This window comes from Anarrhichthys ocellatus, unplaced genomic scaffold (assembly GCF_004355925.1).
Source record: "Anarrhichthys ocellatus isolate YVR2014 unplaced genomic scaffold, GSC_Weel_1.0 scaffold63, whole genome shotgun sequence".
Taxonomy (NCBI): Eukaryota; Metazoa; Chordata; class Actinopteri; order Perciformes; family Anarhichadidae; genus Anarrhichthys; species Anarrhichthys ocellatus.
The window spans coordinates 1,525,107-1,540,106 of NW_022280093.1; the positions used below are offsets into that span (position 1 = coordinate 1,525,107).

A 15,000-nucleotide genomic window follows, 5' to 3' on the forward strand; every position below is an offset into this window, starting at 1 on the left:
CCTCACCCGAAAGTGTACAATGAATGCATCCCAGTTCCCTAATCAGCGGGTTGGGTGTGTGTGGGTGTTTTATACCATGGCCTGGATAAATACCACCCCCGAAAACACTCGGAGAGCGCTTGTTCCCACAGAGGTTGGGGCAGAAAATAATAAAAATACTTAACATTCCTGCACCCTGTATAATGGTGCTATAGCCTTTAGTGAAGAGCTGGCATCACTGGAGTGAAAAACAACTTTCAGCCCCTGAATGCACCACCCTGTGCGAAAACAATGACCGCTGAACTCTCCTGCAGGTTTTCCAGCACTTTTTTTTCAAAGATCTACACACTGAAATCTCTCCTTGCGTGACTGCAATGCTCAAACAAAGTGCCACTTGAAATCTTTCGCTGGCACAATGTGTTTCCGTATTTTTCTGAACGTGCACTTGGAGGGAGTGAATGCAGCTCAGTGTGGTGGTGGGGGGGGGGCTACATGTGGTCACTGTTTGTTGTTCCAGAAATTACTATTTGCTTCATTGGTACAGAGAGACTCCTGAGGGCAACCAGAGCGTCACCGTAGATAAGGGAAACTGACTTGCTTTTCACTTGAGTGATAACCTCAAGGCCACATGACACAGCCAGCATGCTCGCTGGTGATTCACTGTTGTCAAAACACCACCAGCGCACACATGGTTACACACACTTAAAGTGCATTACAGTGCATTTTGAATGCTTCCAGACTGACATTGCTCATTTACACTTTTTGTAAAAACAGTAGACAGCAGAACAAAGAGCGTTTCCATGGTAATTTCATTCTAAATCCCAAATTTGCTTTGATTTCATTATTGTTTCATTGCATTTTTGACAGTTTAAAGCCACTATATGTGTTTAAAATCCTATGAAGCTGAAGTTTTCAGTATGTTCTACTAGCTTTCCAATCATTTGATGGCTTCCTGGTGTTTAATATGCTAACCTCAGCATATTCAAATTGATGCATTCAAAAAGGTCAGTGTTGATTAATATGGGATTAACATGAACTGTCCCGAGTCCCCTATTAATAAACAAACACAAACTAATAATGACATTCTTTAAGGGTAAATAGCCGGCCTTGTCTACCTGAACCACAGAAGATGCATTTTATCGCAGGTTTCTCACTGCGTGTGTGTGCGTGTGCGTGTGTGGAGCGGTGATCAGGGAAGAAACCTCCATCATACCAGAGGTAGACAATATTGATTTCCACCCCAATATATCCGCAAACTGATATATCGGTCTGTTCTGAATGCAGGCGCACAAACCAATTCACAAACCTCCATCACGACAGCGCCCTGACTGATTGCTGTGTCCCATGCATGTCCGCTCAGACACACGTAGCCAAAACACACACACACAGGGCCCACTCTTCGTCCTCAAGGTCAAGAGCTGGTGGGAGGCAGAGGCTCCTCGTTGACGGCCTGATGGAGCTGACACCGCGCGACCCATTGTGCACACATGTTGATCTGTCCCCAGACGTGGCCTGACAGCGGCACATAAGGCCGACGTTGCACTAAACCATCAATGCATTTCAATGAGGGGATCTCACCATTTATGTTTGTGTGTGTGTGTTGGGGGGGGGAGGGGACAAGTTGTGTAGCGAGTGGGGGCTTGTAACAAAGCTAAACACATCTGCAGGCTGGACAAGCCTCGGCCCCGTGGAGTATGTAATCCAAAACCAGGCCAATGATTATCTCCCCTCTCCGTGAGCGCTGACTCAATTCTGATTTATGATTGGAATGAATATTGATTTTCCAGGAGCTCTCCCCCCCCCCCCCTCTTCGCGCTTCCCATCCATTTCTCCTTTTAACAAAAGAGTGAATGATGTATGTGCATTGATTTCCAATCAATTATTTTTATTCTCATTTTATTTAAGCTTGGACAAATTTTCAGCGGCACCCGTGGAGAGCGTTGCATCTCTATCAATAGTGCTGTGCCTCATTACTAACTGGCCCTCTGATGGTGAGCAGGGAAATAATGAGGCGACGTTTATTTCTGAGTCCGTCATGTCCGCTTGAACATTGTTGGGCCATAAATCTGTCTCTGCTCCATTTCTATGACACTGACAAACAAATGAAATAAATGAACATGTTGTGTGCTCTCTTGTTATGTACCATCAGTTCTATTATGTGATTATTTTTTTTTTTTCTAATGATATTTGATCAAAACTCATCAGGGTCATTTTAACTTTGGGCCTCTGTATTGCAAACTGGAGGTGTGGCGTTTGACAGAAGAATGGCGGTGAGGGCTTAAAGGGAGTTGCATAATGGAAAATTTCAAATTCAGCGTTTTCAGAGGATGACTTATACAATTAAAAAAGATCACTCAGATTCTTATTTTTCTCTTTTATTCAAATCTGCCTCTTACAAGAACCTTAATGTTACGAGAGTGAAATGCTAATGAATTAATACATTGCTGGCCTTCCCCTTGCTGTGTCCAAATTGGTTCCCTTCACATAACATCTGCTAACATCTGTCCAGTCATAGTCCTGAAATGTTACGGCCTTCTGTTGAAGCAAGACCGGAGAAAATATAGAGTCCTAGTATGTTTGAAGAGAGTGAATATTTTCTCAATTTGATTAGTCTTTGTTCTGTCAGAAAGAGTGAACAATGTTCATTATTTCCCAGGTTTCCAAGGTGATGTCTTCAGTTTGCTAGACCAGCAGTCCAAAACCCAAAGATATTCACTTCACCGTCATGTGAGATAAATAAAAGCAACAAGACCTGTCAAATGTGTAGCATTACACATTTTAAACCCAAATTATTAACTGATTATCAAAATAGTGATTCTATTCTAAAAATTCTAAAAAATTCTAAAAATTCTAAAAATTCTAAAAATTCTAAAAAACGAAGTCTGCTAATCATTCCAGTTCAAGCTTCCGCATAAGGTCCAAGGAGGACGATGAACATTACGCTGGGGAGCGGCCATAGTCTACTCCCGATACGCATTATAGAAAACCATACAAGAGTGGGTCTCCAGCGCTCCCAGGTCATCCAGAAAAACCCCTTGGAACAACTCACTAATTGAGCTGACAGTGATGCATTAAAATGGGTCATCCTGGAATTGCTCCTTCCCGTGGCTACTGGCTGGGCCGGGATTACATAACGATGATAAAGCTGCGGACCTGGCCCTCCGAGATAAAAGCTGCCGCGCAGGACCCCGCGCATTCTCTAAATGCTCCCGTCTCAGAAGCCTTCTGAAGGAAGTGGTTACCGAAGAGCTGCCCACTAATGCTCCAGCGGGACCCGACGGTGTACTCTGTTATTCATCAAACGCGGACAGTGTAAGCCGTGGAAACGCATGAATAATGAGTGGCTGTGTTTATCGCGCAATGACGAGCCGCGCACTCTCTGACGTCACGTGAGGTGACAAAAGAAGTTTTTTAGCAGCGCTTGGAAATGGACAGTAAATTTTGACTCTTCAAAGTAAAGCGTCCACTCGGCCCTGAGGGGGAGGGGAGGGGGGGGGACATAATGAATAGCCCCATTAGGAACATAAAAGCAAAGGCGGATTCCTTTGTAGGGCTACTGAGGCCTGCTCCAGGCTTCCCAAGGCGTCCCATCGTCATATGACTAAATCAGATGCTCTGGGTGACAAATACGGCCTCACAGCTGAGAGCGGCACAAAGGACGCTCAGTTGTCTACTCGGCAAGGCATGCAGAAAATACTGCCGCTTGGAAGACAATGTGTCTCCTGTGTGGAGACGTCGTTTGTCTCATTGTGCGATGCCGTGCCGCGTCGTGGTGCGACCGACTGCTGTGTGTGTGTGTGTGTTTGTGTGTGTGAGAACTTATGGAATAGCTGCAGGAAGAGACGACTTCTGTGGCACGCTTCTTTCTGCAAGGAGGAAATGATAAGAATAAGTCGGGATGACGTAACGTCGTTGCCAAATGGTGGAATGTGACCGGAATGAAGAGTGATTCATGAGGGAATGCAGCTGGTTTCGCCAGACAATAGTGGAATTATGGAAGTGCTAATTTAGCTCTACTGTCATTTTGTTTCCGTGTTTACTTCTGTGATGAATGTCAAAGACTCAAATTCCAACTTTAACCACTTTGGACACAAAAATTCACCAGCTTTATGTATGTTTTCATTTCATAACCTCGTGGTTCCAAACTTCTGTGTCCAGACCTTCCCTAAAGGACACATAACTGTTTATATCTGACTTTTCTTTATTTTTGTATTGTTGTTGTGAAATAGTGGATACTTTAATCTCTAAAAATACAAACTACATATACAACGCATTACGCATGTATTTTCGGTAGAAAATCGCCTGTACTAACGCTACTCGAACAATATCTATAAACTGGTTTAAACCCCAAATTAGCATTAGATAAAAATGGGTGCATGGTCAGATAAGTTACAGAATGAGAAATCAAGAATCTAAATATCAAAGGATGGAGTAAATACTGTGTTCACAAGGCCCGCAAGCTAAATAATATAGAACGGTTTGAGAAGAAGCAGAAGTACTAAATGTCAAACTGATCGACTAAATGATGATAATGATGATAATCTTTTTGTATGTTAAAACACAAATCGATATAAACATTGTAAGAAAACAGAAACGTTGCAGTGTATAGAATCAGAAATGTGTGATCTTGTGCTCGGAAGTATGGAAATCAATTTGAGAAGGAAACATCACTTTTAAAGCTCATATCAACCATATCAACACTACTGCTGGGTCACAAGTTGGTTTATTATGACAACGCATTGGGTGAAACTGCTGCTAAACAGCACATGTGGTTACTCTGATCTCAAAAAAATGTGTGTGTGGGTTGGGGGGGTAACTGAGTGTTTCTTCCATGTACTGTAATAACTAAGCAAAGGTAAAACAAATTCTTTAACTTTAGGGAACCACTTCGAACATTCATTCCGCCGCTCTCTCTTTTTAAGTGCAAATTAGATGATAAAAGCTTTTCAAACTAATGACGGAGAGCAACTTCTCAGTGTTTTTTAAAGCAGAAGTCTCTCGTTGTGTATTGATTCAGTGGCAGAGGAGAAGTGAGGACGAACGCTTCCTGTAAGCTCGTGCGTGAGCCGATAACACAATAAGTGCACTGCCATCCATTAGTCACCACTTTGTGTCCCAAGACATGTGTTCACTCTCAGTGGCCTGATGTCAACACATGCACTGCGCCACCATTACAGCCTGGGTGAACCCATCTCCTTAAACAGCAGTGTTGCAAGTACTACTTGTGACAAAGTTACACGGAGAGCGAGTGGGAGAGAGACAGATGTTTTCCACTGAACGGGAGCGAAACCCGTCCGGCTCACATGCGCTGTCTGTGGCGAAACACGTCGCAGACAGAGAAGGACTACTCTGGGAGAGAGAGCTTTATATACATGCCTAAAAATAACCAGCCAATCGGCGGCGAGAGGCTGGGAGTCAAACGGGCCAATTAAAACGCAGAGAAAACCAAATTAACTCGGAGGCCGGCCGCGATTGGCCGACCGTGATATCATTTGCGAGCCTTTACGCTGCGCGCCGCTGATTGGCTGACAACCCTCGCAGGCGTAATCCTGCCGTGGAGTAGGGGCGGGCGGGAGGGGGAGGGGAAGGGGAAGGGGGGTGAAGGGGGCGGGCTTCGGGGGGGTTTGAATAGGGAAGTTTGCAGAGCGCAGTTGTTCACCATCCAGTCCGGCGCAGTGTTTGCAAACACCTTGAACGTCAGAGAGAGACGAAGGGGGGGAAAACCGACGGACGATCGGCTGCTACACTGCTGCTGAAAACAAGCGCCTCTTCGTTTGCATCGCAGGGGACCGCTGTTATTCCTTCTACTGGGTCTAATTTTTTTTCTCCTTCTACCTGAAAAACACATTTAACTGCAGCTATATTGCATTGTTTTTTTTTTGTTTTAACTAAGCTCTGGAAAAAAAAAATATGGATGTTCTACCCATGTGCAGCATCTTTCAGGAACTTCAAATAGTTCACGACACGGGCTATTTCTCAGCCTTACCGTCACTGGAGGAGTACTGGCAGCAGGTGAATATACATATACACATCAACTGTTTTCTTCTTACGGTCGCTGTTTGAGCTTGTGTGGAAAAGCGGAACGGAGAGACGTTTGCTTTGCTAGATTACACCGCGGCGTTTAGTGCGCTCGAGAAGTTCAGCTCCTCATCCCCACATCGTAACGGCTGTAAACACACAAGGCGCCCCGGTGCTTAGGCGGCTTAGACGTGCTGTTTTTTTTTTCTCACGGTCCAGCGTCGTTATGAAGTTTTCTGGCAGCCTGAAGTGGATCAGTGTGTCAGTCTGACAGCTGGAGTCGAGGCTGTGCTGCGCCAAGATGAGTGGGGACAGCGCAACAGCGGCGTGCTTGGTGCTTCTTTATTTTTTTGGGGTATTTTTTTTATTTTGACACGCTCTTCTATATTTTGAGCATGACTTCTTCGTTTCCTCACAGCGGGTTGTCTCAGGGCATGTGAGCTGGTGTCACCGCTAACGCTGCAGCCGCGGTGGGAGGAGGAAGTAGAATTTCAAATCAGTCAGCAGTTGATTCCAAATCAGAAGTAGCGCGTTGGCTCAGGATCAGCTCTGTCATTTTCAAAAAAAAAAAAATGTATCTTCCTTTTTTTTCTTTGATTTCGTCAGTTTTGGCACTGTTTGAAAACTGCGTTATAAACTTTAAAAATGGGATTCAGTGTTTCAGCCCCATAATGATTTTAAACGACATCCTCACCCTTATTCTACATTTATTTTCCTTTTTGTTGTCACATTGGTTTAAATCATCCATTTGCATCGTCCTCTTATTTGAACGAGCTCCACAACATGACACTGTATCAATGTCAGCCATGGCCAAAGTCCTGCTCGAGGCACTAGCACAGCTGGAGAGTACAGTGTCAGGCTGCAGAAGCCTGGAGGGAGTATGTCTTCAACATCTGCCCAGTCAAACCTGCTGTCTCTGGAGCAGCCTCTAATGAACGGCCCTTGCTCGCTTCTTTTTTTTGTCAACTTAAAAGTCCTCTTCACCCAATTGTGAAGCGGAGTGTCTTTTTCTCTTTTTTTTGTGGCCGTCAGACAGGATGTGTGATTGCATGGCAGAGGTTTCGCATGAGTAAAAAACATCTGAATGGCTCATGTCGGAGGGGAGGAGGGAGGGGGAGAGTTGAGCGGCTTCCTTAAAAGGACTCTAGATTTGTTGAGTGAGTCATTGGAGTGCTGAAATGACAATGCACGTTTTTAAGTGTTGGGTTCAGGTGCAGCAGAGTTCAGGAGGGGGGGGCGGGGATTCAAGGACATGACGTGAAGCAGGAAGGCTGGTTTTGTGTGTTGGGATGTTGCTTTTTCACCCAAATCCCAAATATTGGTGTACAGTCGTGTGTGTGTGTGTGTGTGTGTGTGTGTGTACGATGCACACATGCAGCAGGTTCTTGCATTTGAGCAGCTGGAACCAACACATATTTGGCATTGTTCTTGATAAATCGATTAAATTCCTTTCGATCCATGCCTCGTCACAGCTGTGTTGTCGTCACAGCCACGAGCCTGAAATGTGCAGTGTAGCTACCGTTTCCTGGTTAATGTATCCTGCTACGAACGTTACAACGCAAAAGGCTTTATTTATTTATTTTTTCAGGGGGGTGTGTGTATGTGCACATGACTCATTTAAAAGGATTTCCCACACTGAAGCTTTTTTGCTGGTTCTGAAGGAACCTCCTCCCCCTCTCTCTCTCTCTCTCTTTCTCTCAGTGCTGCAGTTGTAGTTGACTTATTCTGACTGTTTTCTCTCTCGTACCACCAGACATGCTTGGAGTTGGAGCGCTATCTGCAGAGCGAGCCCTACGTCTCCACGTCCGAACTCAAGTTCGACAGCCAGGGGGACCTCTGGAGCAAGTTGATCTTGGCCTGCGGGGACAAGGACAAGGCCAAGGCCGACCCCAAGCTGCCCGCGGCCCACGAGGAGGACAATCAGGACAGCCAAATCTTGGACACCAACAGCGTGAATTCGGATGCCAGCAGCGAAGCGTCGGACAGTTCTGAGGAGCTCTCGCCCACGCACAGCTTTACCTCCAACCCCCTGGGCTCCGTCCTGGTCGGCTCTGGACCTTTTAGCCCCTCCGTCATAAGCACACCCCCATCCTCTCCGGAGGCCACCTCGGAGGCCGGCGGCGTGACCGGCGGCTGGGTCGCCGCCGAGTTGCACTTGCCGGTCAAAATCCGGAGCGGCGGGGCAGCGAAGGGCGCGGAAAAGACGGGACTCATGTGCGGGGAAGCGTCCCCGGACGGCAGGAGGCGGGTACACAGGTGTCAGTTCAACGGGTGTCGCAAGGTTTACACGAAGAGCTCCCACCTAAAAGCACACCAGCGCACTCATACGGGTGAGTTTTTCCAAAGCACCCGTCAGACCCACGTGTGATGTGTGTAAACAGAAAGAGTCTTCTCTGCTGAGCTCAAGCAAAAGCAACGCATTCATAGAGTTAAAGAAAACCTCACTTATTACGGTGTGAAAGAGCGGAAGTGCTCTTAATTCAGTCACCCAACCATTGTGTAATGTAATTAAAGGTCCACATTGCATGATGTCCTCAGCTGGAGCGCTGTGGGTATTAGCTCTGCATGGCTGGATACCTAAACTGTGACCTAATCTATCTGGAATGTGAGGGAGGGAGGGAGGGAGGGAGGGAGGGAGCAAGGGGGGTGGGGGGGTTGCACATGGGAGATAAAAGGACTTGAAAGCAGATTGAGTTTCACCATGGGAAAGGGGTGAATGGGCGGGGAGCCAGGGGCCACGGAGTTGGAAGGGCGTCGAGTGGTCATTTGAGCGTCTCTTTATTTTTGATTAGCGGCGTGAAATTGCACGTGCGGCTTTTTTCTTTTTCTTTTTTCTTTTTTTATCTTTTTGATGTAGGACCCATCACAGCATCGCTCTTAGCATTCTAAGCAGGTGTCCAGGTTGCATGTGAACACGGCAGCTGATCCAACAGGTTCGGTGGAATCTTGAGTGATTTGTCAGTGACTTGTGTCATCTGGCCTGCCCCCCATAACCCCCCACCCCACACACAGGGGTGATTGATCTGAATGCATTTGAATGACAAATCCAATTTCAGCCTCAGTAGGAAAACTGTGTGTGTGTGTGTGTGTGCGTGCGTTTTTTGGACTAATCACCCCCTCCTTGTTGCTTCTGCAGGTGAGAAACCGTACAGGTGTTCGTGGGAGGGCTGCGTGTGGCGGTTTGCACGAAGCGACGAGTTGACCAGACACTTCAGAAAGCACACCGGGGCTAAGCCATTCAAATGCAGTCACTGTGACAGGTAAGGCTGCTCCTACATCCACGCAAACCGAAGCGTGCAGGCATGACACCCGTTACTGTAGATGTGCTCTACTTTTATTTTTTTACTTGCATCATACAGATAATGATGCATGTCCTTTTAATGATGGGATGCACTGATGGATTTGATTCAGGTAGCTAAAAACAAATGTACTAAAGATCAATCAGGAGGTCATTTGGAGTTAATCAGCCTTTTTCTCAGTGGAATGTGATGGTTCAGTTATTACCTCGCATGACATTATACGAAGCCCGTAATCTTTTGGACTGATCGCTCTCAAGTTCTTACCTTCAGAAGAAGCGCTGTCGCACAAAGCTTGTTACTTTCATTCCCTGCAAACGCGTCTCGCTCCCCTGCGGTCCATCTTTGCGTTGTCACTGACTTCCCCCTCTCTCTTCTCCTCAGATGTTTCTCCAGGTCTGACCATCTTGCCCTTCACATGAAGAGGCACGTCTAGAGCGGGTCGAGCTCCAACCAACAGCGACGGGGGTGAAAAGTTGTTGTAAAAAGGAGAGAGAAAGAGAGCGAGAGAGAGAGAGGGAGGAAAAAAACAAAAAAAACGCCGTCTCCCGACCAGTCTCTTGGTTGAACTGTCCCAGGGCAGAGTGGCGGGGAGTGTGTTCCAGCCAAAGCATGCCGTTTTGCACCATACTGAAACCCAGTGCCTCCGGGACCTGTCTTTGGAGAAAGGGCGCTCTGAAGGTTGTCTGTTGCGACTTAAAAACAAAAAAGGACAAAATCACGGACGACGGGGGGTGGGGGGGGGGAAGAAACCTTTTTGCTTGAGAAGGACGTACAACTCAGACACATAAAAAAACAAAAAAAAGACAAAAAAAAACCAAACAAAGAGTGAGAATGATTTGTATGTATGGTGCATGATGTTTTGGGGGGAGGGGGGTGGGGACATTCCCGGACAGCAGATACACTGGTACTTTACAAAAACTGTCTGAGGTAAGCATGTGTGCACTGTGAATGTCTGAGATTGGCTGACCGGCCCCCCCCCCCCCCCCCCCCACTCCCTTGGGAGGACAGGAGGCGAGATGGGGTTGATGGATGGATGGATGGATGGATGGACGGTGCGGGGCTGGTACCAATGTTGCTGTGGACTGAATGGGTTTCTGGGGGGAAACATTCCATTGGTGTTTCCCCGGTGGCAGCGTGAGGACGGGGCAGGGTGGAGGTTCCTGCCTGTCTTGTCTGGCACCCAGACTGTATGGGGGGGGGGTTTGGGGCGGAGAGGGGGGTTCTCTGGAGCTTTTTGAGGCCTTGGGTTTGACCCGAGAGAAGGTGGACCTGTCCCCCTTCTGGTCAGTGACCCAGAGACCACAAGCCCCCTCCTCCTTGGTCACTGTATGACAGAAGCTTTTTTTTGGTGTTTTTTGGTGCAGCTACTAAATGTGCAATGTGTTATGTAGCCTGGTTTCTTTTTTTTACAAGCTACGAAGCTCATTTGTAGTCCAATTGTATAAGCTGTGTGCTTAGAGGTATAACACAACTATACTATAACGTCAGTATCATAGACAGGTGTTGCATGGTTCTAGGGTTTGTTCATTTCATGTTTCCACTGTAATCAGGACTGCAAATAGTTTCAAGAAAAGTGCAGCTAAAGTGCGGACGGTTAAATGTTACAATATATTGTACATAAAGCCTTGATGATTTCCTCTTCTCTTTTTTTTCTTCACAACCTCACCCGTTTCATTCAGTTCTTTTCATCTGGCTGGAGATTTCACCCACTGCTTCCTCATTTTCTCACTCATCCTATGCCTTGAGGAGTAACTTTGATTTTTTTTTTTTTGTACTTTCTTTTCTATCTAATAATGCACTGTTGACCTTAATGGTGCCTTATGCAAGTGACTCAACCCTGTTGCAGCAGTGGGTTGTTTTTTCCCTCCCAGGGGAAGTCACATTTGTCGTATGGGTGATTTGAAAAGCTTGATCAAGGCTCAGTTCCACGTTAAGTCGCACCTCTTTGTGTTTAGTGGCCGGTGTCCGCAATCTATCCTGTCGGTTGATGGTGATGTTTTGTTTTTTTTTTGGGGGGGGGGGAAGCACCTTTTTCGCAGTCGTCTTTGAGTCAGCACCAGTTCAGTTTGCAGACATCACATTGAATTCAGTCGGAACATGTGAATCAGACGAACGCTGTATGTTTAGAGCACTTAACTTCACTTATTAAAGGCGTTGTCATTGCACGTGCTACTGTGTAGTATGTACTTGAGTCCATCACACTCTGCTCCGAAGTACGAACAAACTAGACTCTTCATACAGGGCTGCTGTCCCTCCAACACCATTGTCTCCTCTCATGCCCCCCCCCCCCCCCACACACACACACACACACACACTCACACATCCCTGCGAGTGGGACTGAAGAAAACTCTAAAGATTTATTGTAATTAACAGGCTGCAGTCGGACAGGCCTCGCCTTGTACTGCCTCTCGGTAATGAATTGCTAAAGGCTTTGTTGGCATGGAATCTGTCACAGACTGCTGACTGTGTAGGTTGGTTATTGACCCTGTCTGGGGAGCGTTGTTTTAGCCGAGCTGCAACAGTATTATGAAAAACACAGGATGGGGGGGGGGCTCTCAGTAGGAGATCAAAGGGTGACGATGCACATGGAAGATTTGACCCAAAAAAGAAAAAAAAGCCCATGACCATATTTCCCTTAGAGATGGATCTGTGGGGTCATATTTACTACTGTTTCAGGTTCAAGCGATCTGTGCCACCCGCTCTAGATCAGAGATCACCGTTGCATTCTTAAATATTTCAGATCAGACGGGATGAGTACAAACTTAAAAACTGCTGTCCACGATACATTTGGGAGCGCTGGCAGCATCTTTAGTGGGCAAAGGAGAGGAACGTCCATTGTGCGGATGATTTTTAAAAAAAAAAAAACAAAAAAAAAAAAAAACCCGGCAGCCAATACTGTTCTGGTGGTAATTGAGCCTTGATTAAGCCCAGTGTTTGCTCGCATCTTTCATCAATGCTTTCATCCCACACTACCCCAACATCTTCCGTCTCTCTCACACGCACACACAGCTCTTTGTTCTCAACTGAATATTTGTATAAAAATGGAAAAAAAAAAAAAATATTTGTAAAATTGTTATGTTTATGCTTTATGAAATTTTTATTTGAAATTGTTTTGCAAAATTGTTATATTTCTGTATGAATGTATTTTTTATTGGAATAAGAAATTCTTATCTGACTTTGGCTTGCTCCCTTCTTCTCATTTAGTTGATTCTCCTCATTATTGTTAAATCTTTTTTTGTTTTTTGTTTTTTTTGTGTTTTTTCTTTGCCAGTAGAGGTTTGCACTAGGGACAACACATCTGACATTTTGAATTTGTCCCTTTTAAAAACAGTACTGTTTTTCCACTTGGCGCAGTATAAATACCTTGTTAAACAGTCTCTCTACGTGGCCTCACCTCTTCCTGACATGTAAATACCAGAATGAAAATATCCTCCTCCCATGAGCAAATTACATCTTTGCAGAAACTGGAAAAAACTGACTCACCTCGATCCCAGTGGCAAACACGCAGAACTTTTTCTTTTTTTTCCTCCCCAAACACCCCCTAGAAAAGTTTCGCTGATTTCGGCTCCAAAAGCGACGGACTGCTCACTCCTTAGAGCTAGCTAGCTCTCATCAAAGCAGCATAAATAATTTATCTCCATCTTTCACAGCCCATGGCATTTAATTAGAGAGCAGCTTTTATACATTTGTTAGATAATTACTCCACTTGACACAGATAATGATACAAAACAGCAGTGGATAAACCAAAGAGCCGAGTTTAAGTCACAAACTAACAAGAAAATGGGATTTTAAAAAAACAAAAAACAACTTCCTTCTTCTTTCTCGCCGCTCCCCCTGCTTATGTTGATGACCTAGAATGGGCAGGCAACTTATTAGCTCCTCTGATTTTCAGTAAAAGGCCTGTGGTTTATAAATGAAGCTTTGCCTGCAGTTGGTAATTAAGCTCACTCTGGAGAACCTCCCTGCTTTTGGAGTGGCAATGAGTGTTGCTTTTGCCTCAAATGCTGCAGCTCCTTGATCTCTCAAAACTGCTGCCCCACATGATTTCCCAACTTCAAATCTACCTGTGATGCATAATGCGAAGCTGAGGAGCAACACGACCGGCAAACTACCCACTTGACTTGCACGTGGGAGAAAAAAATAATGGAGGCTCAGATTCTTGTTTTTCACCTCCTAAAGGAGACCGGCACATGTTGCATTTAATCTCCGTGCAGCGGACTCTCATCCTGGCTATAGAAGTGGAGCATCCTCTTGCGAAGTGGACCGCGGTGGATGAAGTTTCTCGTAAATGGGGCGCTAAGATTGCACGATTTGCTTTGATGTGTCCAGACTGCAAATCCGCCACATGCTTTCCCACATCGATATTGTAACACAGCCTGAAACCCAAAGGATTATGGGGAACAATTCATCACTTTTAGATGTCATACATCTGCTCTTAATGTCCCGTGGGAGCGCATAAGGTCTAGGGTTTGTGTCCTGTGGCAATTTCACAGTTTGGAACGGTCTATTTAATGGATGACCAGTGGTGGAAAGTAAATACATTTATTCAAGTAGCCTTAAATACATGGTACCAAAAAGTAATTTCCCCTATAAACTTTCATGGTTTGATTTAACTACCTGTTTGGGAACCGAAGATGTAAAATGATATGATTTGATTTGAGCTGTATGTGATTTATCTGGTGACCCTTCCTCTGGACTAATCTACTGAACTGTCCATACAGCTCCACCAACAGTAAAATACTGCAGTATTAATCTAATGTCATATTTGATGACCAATATGCAGTAGTTTTATGGTACTTTGACTTTGGATACTCTAAGTACATTTTGCTATACTTTTGCGCCTTTTCTCAAAGTAGCAATCCAGATTTTCATGAACTCAAACCTCATTTTATGGTCGGCATTTTTTTTTCAATGTATTGGCATTCAATAATTCCCTGTCTGTACAGTAGTTTTGTATTGATAGTGGCGGACTCCGCCATTCCCTTCAACATGAGCGATTCACAGGAAATGATGCAATCCAGTCTCTCACTCACTTTGGGGCAGACGTGACCCCTTGGTTGTGATCCACTGGATTGAACTACCTAGCTGTACGGCGTGTGTTGTCTTTTTTTCACAAGGTTGGAAGTTCGGTCCTCGCGCTCCGCATGTTTGCATGCCGAAGTTTCTTTTTAGCAAGACACTGAACCCCAGCTTGCACCTTGCATGGCGGCTCCACCGCCATCAGTGTATGTGTAATGAGAGGAAAATTGTAAAGCACTTTACCCAGTAAAGTAGATCCATTTACCATATAAAGTAGTGAAACTGGCTCCACCAGCTGCGGCTTACAACAATCACTATTAGCAATCTACTTATGTCATATATCAAATATCACTAAGAGGGGCTGTTTTTCTGCAGTAGGACGACTTTGATTTTTGATACGTTGCTGCCAATACTTATTTCTATGAATCCAGGAGACCTTTACTCATAAGAGCATTCTTATATAGCAGTATTGCTACTATTACTGAAGTAATGAAGTAATCCCCGGGCGCCTGTCATTGCTCCCTATAAAACAGGGATTGGTCAAATGCAGAGACAAATTTCCCCCTTAACGGGATCAATATAGTATAATAAATTTTAAAAAAATTATATAAATTAAAAATTAAATTAAAAGTGGAAGAAGTAATGTGACTACTTCTTCCACCATTGGCAGCAAGGCTGAATTAAC

The 15,000-nt window shown here is 45.2% G+C and overlaps 1 protein-coding gene across 1 annotated transcript; it reads left to right on the top strand.

Annotated features, from left to right (window-relative positions):
- The first annotated feature begins 5,631 nt into the window (after nucleotides 1-5,631).
- On the top strand, nucleotides 5,632-14,386 carry klf6a (Kruppel like factor 6a). The gene is made up of 4 exons (XM_031872411.1): nucleotides 5,632-5,991; nucleotides 7,751-8,327; nucleotides 9,134-9,257; nucleotides 9,678-14,386. Exons 1-4 carry the CDS (start codon nucleotides 5,890-5,892, stop codon nucleotides 9,727-9,729), a joined length of 855 nt encoding a protein of 284 aa, XP_031728271.1. The 5' UTR covers nucleotides 5,632-5,889; the 3' UTR covers nucleotides 9,730-14,386.
- The last annotated feature ends 614 nt before the right edge of the window (nucleotides 14,387-15,000 follow it).